The sequence below is a fragment of the Nicotiana sylvestris genome, chromosome 7, assembly GCF_000393655.2.
Source record: "Nicotiana sylvestris chromosome 7, ASM39365v2, whole genome shotgun sequence".
Lineage (NCBI taxonomy): Eukaryota > Viridiplantae > Streptophyta > Magnoliopsida > Solanales > Solanaceae > Nicotiana > Nicotiana sylvestris.
Genome location: NC_091063.1, coordinates 16,135,734 through 16,146,558, shown reverse-complemented (window position 1 = coordinate 16,146,558; position 10,825 = coordinate 16,135,734). Strand labels below are relative to the sequence as shown.

The 10,825-nt window shown below is 34.0% G+C and overlaps 1 protein-coding gene across 1 annotated transcript; it reads right to left on the bottom strand.

Annotated features, from left to right (window-relative positions):
• Nucleotides 1-3,262: 3,262 nt before the first annotated feature.
• On the bottom strand, nt 3,263-8,136 carry LOC104247918 (nudix hydrolase 2-like). Its single transcript, XM_009804067.2, has 6 exons — nt 8,023-8,136; nt 7,692-7,763; nt 4,398-4,448; nt 4,240-4,274; nt 3,640-3,748; nt 3,263-3,544 (listed from the first exon to the last, which is right to left on the bottom strand). Exons 1-6 carry the CDS (start codon nt 8,119-8,121, stop codon nt 3,371-3,373), a joined length of 540 nt encoding a protein of 179 aa, XP_009802369.2. The 5' UTR covers nt 8,122-8,136; the 3' UTR covers nt 3,263-3,370.
• Nucleotides 8,137-10,825: the final 2,689 nt, after the last annotated feature.

Here is a 10,825-nt window from a genome sequence, read left to right as displayed (position 1 = left end):
CTATGGCTCTCCATTTTTTTCTTCTCAATATCATCGATTAGAGGCTCGAGCCAAACATCAGCTCTACCAGTCTTTCTCAAAAGGCTATGGTTGGCAGGAACTTCAAGAGTAACATTTCTCATAGCCATGGTTCTACTGCTAGAACCCGCCTCTGTATGCTGAACGAAGGGAGGAGGAGCCATGGAAGGAGGATTAGTGGAAAAGGTAAACACAGTAGCAGGAGTCATAGGAGTCAAAGAAGGGATGGAAGGAGAAGATGAAGAAACCAACACAGGAACGGAAGCAGGTGCAGTTGAAACTGGCAAAGGAATGGAGGAAATAAAAACGAATGAGGAGAGAGGAGCTTCATCAAAAATAGGGTCGAGCTCGCCACTCTCAAAACCACTATCAAAAAGACGCTGAGTTAATTCATTAGTATCTTTTGGCACGGTGTCCTCGTCAGAATGAATCAAAACAGGCTCGGTGGATGAGGTTTGAGCAGGGGTATCTTCAATTTCATCATTATTAATGACTCGTCTCCTAACTCTTGGCCTGGCAATTAAAGAGGTATCTTCCTCTTCCTCATTCTCAGAACTTTCTTCTATAGATTTCCTTTTGGGAAGCGAAGCTCGAGCCTTGTTCAAATCAAGTGCAGCATTAGCAGACATGCGAATGACCATAGATACTTCAACTGCCATTCCTCTAACACCAAATCTTGATTAAAAGAAGGATACATAATCAACATTGAGAAAAAGGTGCTTAACATGTAAAAAGAAAAAAACGTGTAAAAAGGGGCATACCATGTGTTTTCACCTTCCAGCCATGTAAAGAAGAAATTGATTTTCAAGTTCTTTGATCCTTAGGAGCAATCTTCAAAATTGAATCTACCCAACCACGGAAGTCAGGAATAAGTTCCACATCTCACATGGTTGCTATAAAAAAACAAAAAGAGACGAAGTTAGAAAAAGAATCAGAATTCTCAAAAATAGGTGCGGTAAATAAAAGGAAACTTACGTGCAAAATTCTACTTCTCAAGGAAGGGAATATTTGTTTCACCAAGCAAGTCCACCGTACATACAGCAACGTAACGGGTGTACCATCCACGATCCCTGTCATCTTCAGGGCTTACCAAAACCTTTTTGCTTCTTGCAGTTAAGTTAAAAAACCCATGGTGCATTAAATTAGGATGGTATAAATGAATAAGGTGAGAAAGGGTGAAGTTGACATTGGCTTTGGCATATAAGTATCTCAGACAAGCCACTGCTCTCCACACTAGGGGACCGACTTGGGCCAAACAGATTTTAAAGAAACGGCAAAAGTCAATAATGACTGGATCAACCGGAGGATTAAAACCCAAAGTAAATGGGTAAGTATAAACAAAAGAGTAACCATTTCTAAAGGAAGAAATTCTTTGATTTGGGGAAGAAATTGACATTCGAAGACTATTGCTCCAGTTACAATCCCTTCTGATGGTAGGAATTGTAAGCTCGGTTACTAATGAAGGATAAGTGTCGGCTTTTTCTAAATTTACAATTTGCTTTTGAAGAGACGTTCTATCACTCCCAAAAGACAAATCACTGGGAACAATTTCATCGACTAAAGGTTCTTGAGAAGAATCAAGAATTTCTTTACCGTTAGAAGAAGGGGTCTTCGGAATAGAACTCCCGATACTAGGAGAAGAAGAAGCAGGACCAGATAAACCATCACGAGCGGACCCTAGGCCCAAGCTCTGAAGCCTACCTCCTCTGCCTCTCCTATGTATTGTGGGGGCATTGGGGAAGTGATCGAGAATTGGAACTTTTCTAGGGTTAGGGTTTGGAGATGACATTGTTGAAGAAGGATGTACTAAAGGGGAGAGAAAATACAAGTAAGTAAGAAATTGCTTGTTAAAGATCTATGAAGAAGAAGGTAAACAAAAGAGGATTAAAAATGCTTATAATGACAACCATCAAACTTAGAACTGCAATGATGAAAAGCCTATAATAAAGGCAACTATCATTTCGTGAATAGTGTGAATGAAGAAGTCTCGAAAAAAGGGTGTAGAATTGCAGAACCAATCAGAAGGTGACACGTATGTAAAACATTAAATGGAAGGGACAATTGAAGCGTCAGTATTTGTCATAATATTAATTACGGCAAAAATTCCCTTTTTATGAAGATTCATTTCCCAATTATTTACTTGATATATGAATGGAAAGTGGGGGGACTATCTGTTTTGGGAAAAAACTGAATTTACATTGTAGGTGACGTGGCATGACACGTGGACTGGTCAAACGGTCAAAACACAATAAATAGCCAAGAGGCACGGGCGACAACAGATAAGGGAAAAAGAAAGCAACATAGGTGCGGACCGTTACTAAAATAGGTACGAGTCTCGTACCTATCCAAGTCATTTAAAGACCGAAGATCGGAAGAAGTTGAAGATACGAATCTGATGACGTAAAAGAGTCTAAATACAACATTAAATATCAAATACGTTAGAATATTTGATTTAAAAAGAGATAATTGTGTAACGTTTCTTTTAATGTCATTTATTGCTCATAATTGCCTCATTAAGACAAAGGCATTACATCTTCTCCTAGAATTAACTATAAAAGGAGAAGAATTCACCATCTGTAAGGATACGAAATACTATTGGGATCTTACTGAAATACAAAACTATTTACTGCTTTACCATCATTCTCAAAAATATTTTTTTCGTCTCCTAATTATCAGTAACCCGAATTTCTTTTTAGCTTTGACCAAAGACTCAGATTTTTGGTTAAACAACAATAAGGATCCAAAAGCCTACTGCTTCTGGCATAGTCCCTGGAGTCTTTCTTTTAATTCCCGAGTTTTTTGACAACTTACTTCTATTCGGGCTTCAAAAGTAGCTGGGTTCACGAAGCGAAGATGCCTCAAGAAACCAGTCTTTTAATTTAATGTATCTTTGATCCTAATACAAAATCAGGACATACGTAGCAAACGAATACGCCGGCAAATTGTAGTAATTGATGCCAAAATCATCGACTTTATTTGCATGGATTTCCCACAAATAAAAGGCAAATAAACCAAAAAGGAGAATTAAAAAGAAACCACAACAACAAATTAATTAAATGGGCTAAGCCAGAAGTGATCTAGCTAGAGACTACTAGTCAGTATTTTATTTCCCACGTATGTCAATATGTTTACACTGCCACGCATAATTATATCATCAAACCAGAGCTTTTATTTATATTTTCTCCCAAATAGGATGAAATTGAACTTTACACAACATCATAGCCAAATAAACTGATCACTGTTTTGATTTTCTTCCAACAATGACAAATATTATTTCATACTGTAAACGGAAAATTTACAACTATATTGCAAACATATGGACAGAAGAGTGTGTATTTTAATGATCATGTGATCATTTATTAGAGTACAAATAACATTTCTTAGCAGAAAGTCCTGTAGTTGTAAGAACGGGAGAGAACCCACTGTATTGATTGTCTTTTTTGGCTAGACATATCTTGGCAATATTTTTGGAGAGTTCACTTTGGTTCAACTTAGGTTGAGCTGCATATTCTTCAATTGCCATCCACTGCAAAGAGATCAATAAAAAGGGCTATTTTTGACATACCTGAGCTTCATTAATGTGAAGTATACTGAAATGCAAAGTGGTTATTTTTGACATACCTGAGCTTCCTCAATCTCAGCATTTTGCTTGTGGATAGTAAAATTAAGGGGTTTTAGCATGCATATGAAGAACAAATCTGACTTTCCAAAGAATGATTTGTGACTTTGTCTGTAGTGACCAAAAATTCAAAAGTTTCAGCTGCTGAATTATTTTGGAAGAACAAGATTAATTAGGACATATATATAATCATGTGTTGTAGAAAACTTATCCTGGAAAGATGTGTTTGTAATTTATTGCTTTCTAGACCTTACTTTTTCTTATGAATATATTTTTTTTTGTTAACAAGGGATCCGTAGCCGCTACCTTTCGAGTGAGCACAGGGTAAACCCTGCTATTGTATAATAGCCTGTAAACTATACAGAAAGGTAAATTGTACGCACTAGGCAAGCATCGTGCAACTGGCTCGATTGAAAAGATATGTAAGTGGATTTCGAACCCTAGACCTCCTATTCGGGAAGTCCCTACTCAACCAACTTGGCCACCCCTAGGGTTTTCTTGTGAATATCATTATTTCTTTGTTGTCTTTACATTTTCTTTTTTGTTTTTCTTCTTGACATTTTACAATTTTTTGATGGCCAAAAGGATGAAATCGTTCTTACCTGAAAGCGAGGATTTCAATAAAATCTGTCTCAGTCTAAAAAGAAGAAGAAGAAGAAATATTTGTGAGTTTCACTGCTCTATGATTTAAGGGAAATTAATTTGTATACTTTTTTTTTTCTGGTTCATCAAATTAAATGATTTAGATGTACCAACTTACTCCTGTCTCTTCTTGTACTTCTCTAATGGCTGCCATGCATATATCCTCACCCTATAAGTGAAAGAATTCCATAAATTATACTTACATATTATTAACTAAATAATAATACTATATATAGAGCATTTTGTACAATATACCACAAGGTTAATTTCAAAACCTATTGTTCCGAATTCTGATGATAACTAACACATTGACTTTGGTCAAAATATTTAATCAAAGAATGTTTGACTAGTGACATTTACTAGTTGTGGTAGGATGAATATTTTACAAAATACTTGGCAAAAAGAAAACAATATGATATATACTTCAGTTCAAACTTTTAAGGAGGATAGTCTTAGGGTACGCGCGTGTACCTTATATCGATAATTATTTATATTTTTTAAATTATATAAATATTATTAATTAATGTGTATGAGTTATTAAATATATACTAAAAATAGTTAAAGTTTCTGAAAATGATATACACCGATTCTATTTAGGTGGCTAGCCATTTGAGATGGTATAACTATAATAATTATAGTTATAAAACATAGGCAAAAAAAAAAATGAAGTAATAAGATCCTTAATTGATATGAGTTAGAACACCTTGCAAACAAGAAATTTAGATATCGTATATATTTACAAAGCAAAAGACTTAGAGTCTGAGAAACTAAATATCCTTAAATTTTGAAGGAGTATAGCCTAATATTGCCGATGTTAATAACAGTTAGTTCTCACTTATTTTTTGTGGACTTTACTGTTTAATTTTAAATTATTTTTATTTTTGCAAATAAATTATATTACATAATTCAAATAAGAAAATTTTTACGCAAGGTATTTAATATGAGAATCTTTTATATATTCAGATAATGAAGAATTCAATGCACACAATTTAGTTGTTTTAAACTCCTAATTATCAAAAAAAGCTTAAGCACAACCAGTAATATTCAAAAGAAAATAGAATAAGTAGATATAAGTTGTAATCCCCTATTTTGTGAAATAACATATTGGAAAGAAATAATAATAGTTTGAAAGATCTAAGAAATTTAAAACACTATTTTTTAAACCGAAGGATCATAAATTTTTTTTAACTAAAGTGACAGATTCATAGTTTACCTTGTCCTAACTCCTAAGTATTGGTTCATGATAATCGATAGAACACAACCGTTCTAACTCTAACAAAATAAAATAAAAACAAATACACAACTAGCAATATTCTCAAAATTTAGACGTACGTATAAATTAATGCTCATTAATTTAAAAGATAAATAATTTATAGAAAGTAAACGCATTTGAACTTAAACTCCTACATATTAGAACTTCTAGTTCAAATAAGGGATAAATAAGATTATAGTTTATTTTAAATTTCTAATATTAGTTAAATGACTGTTTTGTCTAATGTGAAATAAATTTTTAAAGGGTAAAAGAGGCGAATGAAATTTCGCTAAGGGCCTTCATGCTTTTAATATAGTACTAGTCTTTATGTTCGTGCATTGCACGAATATCTTATGTCAAATATTATAAAACGTGTTCCAAAATATATAGTTGTTAAAATTAGCTAATCAGCTCCATAATAACCAACTCATTAATATAGTTGCGAGACAAATTAAATAGCAGAATGAAACTAAACATTTTAGAATCACATACAATGATAGAATAAATTTGTATATCAGTAGAAGAATGCAACAATATTTAATATTGGTTGTGATGCAAGTTGTTTATCGATTGACAAGTACAGTGCAGATATGTATTAGAATATGATTGTTAAGGTCTTTGGACAACTTGCTTTAGGCTTTTATACTTTAAAATAAAATAAATTTTTTAGAACACTGGAATTCTTGATTCCAGATAATTTTAATTTATTATACATGTGTTTTAAGAAGGACATAATATACGATAACATAATCTTTTAGTAGAAAAGAAAACTGGATTACTGATACCTTTTAAGCCTCAATTTGCAGAACTACGCCAAATATTTATACTGATATTCCCATTGGGTTTGTTAAATCGAACCGTAAGATCACCCAAAACAAAGAAGATATGATTTTTTTATAAAAATTATGTTTAGCTGCGTGTTGATACTTGATACATTCTCATTAGATAGATAGATTAGGTTAATTTTAAGATAAAATTCATGATATTAAGAAATTACATTACCTCTAGAAAAACTTACGTCCTTTGAGTGCAACAAAGGATGATAAAGCGTATTAATTATTAAAGAATGTCATCATATCTAACATAGTTTATTCTTCATTAAGATCGTTCCTTTTATTTTTAATCTCTGACAATTAAGGAACTGACGCTATAAAATTATAGAGAAAAAAAATTCTTAACCAGATTTAAAACACAAAGTTGCTGGAGTAAATCACCCACTCCGCTAAAGCTCGAATGCTACTACAGGCAATGAAGGAAATTAATTTTTGAGAGAAAATTATATAACAAAGGAAATTAATAAATTACCAAAACAATAAGTACCGTCCAATTTATTTGAAGTAAGCATATATGATATATAGATAGATTGTACAAAGTGTCCTTCTCCATTTAGATACAAGCTCGTTTCAAAGTGCTTGTGTCCATATATACGGAACTTAATTTCATATTAAGTAGAACATATATGGCAAATAGAAGATGAAAAGTTGGAACCATTAGAAGTTTGTCCAAATTTATAGATATTTCAAAGTTACCACTTTTAACTTGAATTAGAAGTTCTCGATATTGGTAGAGTAGGAATTTACTATCGGTGTATGTAGAGTTTAACTCGGGAAGAATTTCATCCTTGGGTAGTATTTTAAATATTACTATTCAATCCACCTTTAACTCAAATATTTAAGAGCATAAAAGTCTATCAATATTTTAAGGATATTTTAGTCGTTCAATATTTAGTATAAATTATTTGTGTTTTTATAATAATATAGATAGATAGATAGATAGATAGATAAACATCGAGTGCAATAAATTTTTAAGATTATTGATTAAGAAACTTGAAAAAGCAAATTGTTATTAAAAATATGAAATTCTCCAAACATGCAGTCTTTTCCTTAAAAAAGTTTATTTTATTCTCCCAATTAGCAATTTATTTTCTCCTTCTAAAACGCTGATTCCCTTAACGCACTCGCTTCTTTCAGGAAAAAGAAAAAGAAAAAGTTAATTATTCTTCCAATTATTTCTTTTTTATTTAAAAAACAGGCTGATACTCTCTTCGGAATCCCCCTTTACATTTTAGAATATTGACAAATTACAATAAAAAATAACTACTAGTATAAGAGATGGAATGATAATATTTGATAGAAATGAAAGATACAAATTATTGGTAACCTCTTCAACAACGCCAGTAGGCAGCTTCCAAATTCCAGTGTTTTTCCCATATTTTTCTTTAACTACTAGCACCTGCGGCCAAGTTGAATATATCACTTCTTTAGTTTTAACTTATTTCTTTAATATAAGACATATGGAAATAACTACTCGCATAAATGATTTTTAATCTAACAGTGTATGTTATTAAATCTTAATTACTATAGTAAGTAATATGCCTTATTTTTTAGATTATACATTCCACTTTTTATATGACAGTATAATTTTATTTCAAGTGACCTGATAATGTAAGAGTACTTTTTCGAACTTAATTAAAAGGATGTGTTATATGGACCTGTCCATTATTGTTGAGGACAAGAGCACCAATACCAACACGATGAGAAGCATTAGCAGGTAAAGTATTAGGTGTTTCTGGAATCCAATAAACAAGCATCACGTATGTTGCTTCAGCATGATGATACCAAAATCCCTCCTGCAATATAATTAAAGACACCACTTAATTATTTATATGACTATATAAACTTAATTAAATCTAATGATACATAATCTGTCTTCAGTTTAATGAGGACATGATCCTTGATAATAGGGTATAAAGATCGAAGATTAAGATTGTAGGTTAATAGGTAGTCATATGTACGTTTTTCTTCTCAATACTAGTAATATTAGTATTACGCCCATTTTCTTATTCTTAGATTTATATTACTATTTATTGTTTGGTTCGGTTATTTATTTTTCTTGCTATTGTTCGTGCTTCTTTTCCATGACTTCTCAATTACCGTATGTCACGACACCAGTTCGCCCTCCGTGAACTGTCGTAACGGCACCTAGTCTCTACGACTAGGTAAGCCTAACAAATGCGGAACATAAACGAAACTTGCAGAAGAAATAATCAAAAACCAAAATAACTCAATGGAAACAATAGTTATAATGCCGCTCGACATATACAACACAACATTCTCAAAACCAAGTACACTATCACAAAACCCGAAAACCCACAGAAACACAAGCCTTTGGAATATCTAACAGTCTAACTCCAGAATATCTAACAAGAAAGAAAAACACAGAAGGGCAATGTTTAAATGCTAGAATGGAAAGGGACTTCTCGGTCTGCGGACGCGGCAGATGTACCTCGAAGTCTTTAGAGCAGTCACCTCCCTCAAGGATGGTAGGCCTGGGTAGAGGTACCTGGATCTGCACATGAAAAACATGCGCAGAAGGGGCATGAGTACACCACAGCGGTACTCAGTAAGTGTCAATCCTAACCTCGGTTGAGTAATGACGAGGAAGGTCTGGGCCCTACTGAGATTAAATAAATATAAAGATGACAGGATAAGATAAGCAGTACAATTGAGAATCTACAGTAAGAATCTATATAGGATAATAAGAGTACAATAACGGAAACGGAGATGAAGGCAAACCACCAGGAAGTACCACTCATAACAAGGATGATAACCGGGGATCTCTTGGTATCCTCTATGTATACAAGGGATATCTTGGTATTCCGAGGATCTCTTGGTATCCTCAATATATGTTGGGGATCTCTTGGTATCCCGAGGATCTCTTGGTATCCTCAATATATGTTGGGGATCTCTTGGTATCCCGAGGATCTCTTGGTATCCTCAATATATGTGTCAGGGATCTCTTGGTATCCTGCACTTCAGTCCAGATCATAAATACGTACAGGGGATCTCCCGGGATGTCGTCCCGTAGTCCCAAATTAAAAACACACAGCAGCAATGCAAGAATACTCAATAATTGCTAAATTTCGTACTAAGTAAACAATTAATTGTAGTCTAACATGATTCACGAAATAAAATTGTGGTAGTTTAAGCAAATAGGCAATTAAGTCAACTAACCATGCGTTTCTAACTAACAACAGGCTAAATTTGCAAGTAGAATAAAACAGGAAAAAGGAACTCAATTGAAATACTTAAAGAAAAACCGGATTTTCAACAATTAGCTCAATTACGCACTCCTCACCTCACGTACAAGGCATTTCAATTATCAAATATATCATATCCTAAGGGGAAGGTCCCACACACAAGGTTAGACAAGCCACTTACCTCGAACCGGCTCAAAAATCAATCCGAAACCACGCTCTTGCCACGAGTACTTAACTCCACATGGCCCAAATCTATTCAATTAAATTTCATAATGTAAATAACAATTCAAGTAGCTGATTCAACAATTAAATACTAAGCTAATACGCGAAATTAGGTAAAATGAACAAAATGCCCCTCGGGCCCACGTCTCGAAATCGGCTATATATTTTCAGAATTCTCATACTCTCTATATATTTTCAGAATTCTCATACTCTCTATATATTTTCAGAATTCTCATACTCTCACGAGCCTAACCATATCAAAATTATCCCAATCCAATGTCAAACCCCCAATTAAAACTCAATTTCTTGGTCTAAGAACCTTTCCCCCAATTTCCACCAAAATTTTGAAATTAAAAGATGGATTTAAGTGTAGATTCATGGAAATTAGTCTAAACCGAGTAGGAATTACTTACCCAAAATCGCCCAGGTGAAATTCAAAAACCGCAATCTCCCGAGCTCCCAAGTCCAAAATATGAATTATGGCTCAAGCCTTTAAATTTGGGTTTTAAAAATCTACCCAGGGATTCCCTTAATCGTGAACGCGGTCAAACCTAGCACAAATTGACGTTGACCATTTTTCCTTCTTCGCGAACGCGAAGGCTCAGCTCCCAGCCCATCGCGAATGCGGCCCCCTTCTTGTGAATGCGTAGATCAAGACCCCAGCCCTTCGTGGGACCTCCTCGCGAACACGAAGGCCAAACCTTCAGCTCCACGTCCTATCCCTTTGGGAACGCGATGGCATGTCGCGAACGCGAAGAGCAACTGGTCTGCAACACACCAGTAGTTTTTTTTCTACAATTTCAAACATCAAGAAATGGTCAGGTTAACAACCCGAAACTCACCTGAGGCCCTCGAGACCTCAACCAAACATACCAACATATCCTATAACCTCATTCGAACTTGTTCCAACCTTCGGAATGCACAAAACAATATCAAAACACCTATTTCTCATCAGATTTAAGCCTAAGAATTCCAAAAACTCTAAAAATACGCTTTCGATCAAAAAGTCTATCAAACCTCGTCCGAATGACCT

Bases quoted from the DNA above. Each gene is read 5' to 3' on its own strand.
- LOC104247918 (XM_009804067.2), bottom strand. From the start codon at position 8,121: ATGCTTGTTTATTGGATTCCAGAAACACCTAATACTTTACCTGCTAAT. The intron at 7,764-8,022 runs GTCCATATAACA...ACTTGGCCGCAG, and splicing joins TCCTCAACAATAATGGACAG to GTGCTAGTAGTTAAAGAAAA. The intron at 3,749-4,239 runs GTAAGAACGATT...TGGTCACTACAG, and splicing joins ATTGAAATCCTCGCTTTCAG to ACAAAGTCACAAATCATTCT.